This window comes from Penaeus monodon, chromosome 15, assembly GCF_015228065.2.
Source record: "Penaeus monodon isolate SGIC_2016 chromosome 15, NSTDA_Pmon_1, whole genome shotgun sequence".
Lineage (NCBI taxonomy): Eukaryota > Metazoa > Arthropoda > Malacostraca > Decapoda > Penaeidae > Penaeus > Penaeus monodon.
Genome location: NC_051400.1, coordinates 18,393,195 through 18,393,691, shown reverse-complemented (window position 1 = coordinate 18,393,691; position 497 = coordinate 18,393,195). Strand labels below are relative to the sequence as shown.

Below are 497 nucleotides of genomic sequence, written 5' to 3'. Positions count from 1 at the left end.
TAAGGTGTGCAGAGACGTGGTGCGAGCGGGTGCTTGCGTGCATTTCGTGTCACGATGATGACCCAGAAGATGTGGAACCGCCTCCACTCTCTATACAACAAGATGGTGAGTGGCGTGGGCGGCATGAGCGATCACGCCCACGAGACAGAGCGGGGCAGTAGGCGTTCCCTTGAGGCCACGTCCGTCAGACTGAAAGGCAGGTAATGACGCTGCGGAATGGGAGGGCTCTCGGGCTCTTTTCGTTTGCCCTTTCGGTCACTTGGGAAAAAAGAAAGTATGCAAACACGTAAGCCAATAAAGCTTGTCTTTGTTTCTTAGTATTTGTGATAAAAAGATAAACCTTTCTCTTTTTTCAGATATTTTTCCGTTGTTGTTACACCATAATAATGTAGATAATTATTCCCATAGGTAATTGTTCCTATTCCTGTTGATTTTTTCCAATAAGTGACTCGGCAAACTATTATTCTGGTATTGACGAGTCCTCCCTCGTGATACCT

General features: G+C 46.3%; 1 protein-coding gene across 1 annotated transcript in view; it reads left to right on the top strand.

The window, feature by feature from the left end:
• LOC119581797 (tyrosine-protein phosphatase non-receptor type 11-like) overlaps nt 1–497 on the top strand; it is a gene marked incomplete in the record, with an annotated part of 28,940 nt that overhangs the window by 421 nt on the left and 28,022 nt on the right. Inside the window, 1 exon segment of the mRNA XM_037929928.1 lies at nt 1–200. This exon segment is cut by the window's left edge and continues 421 nt beyond it. Within this exon segment, the coding sequence (XP_037785856.1) occupies nt 55–200 (146 nt within the window).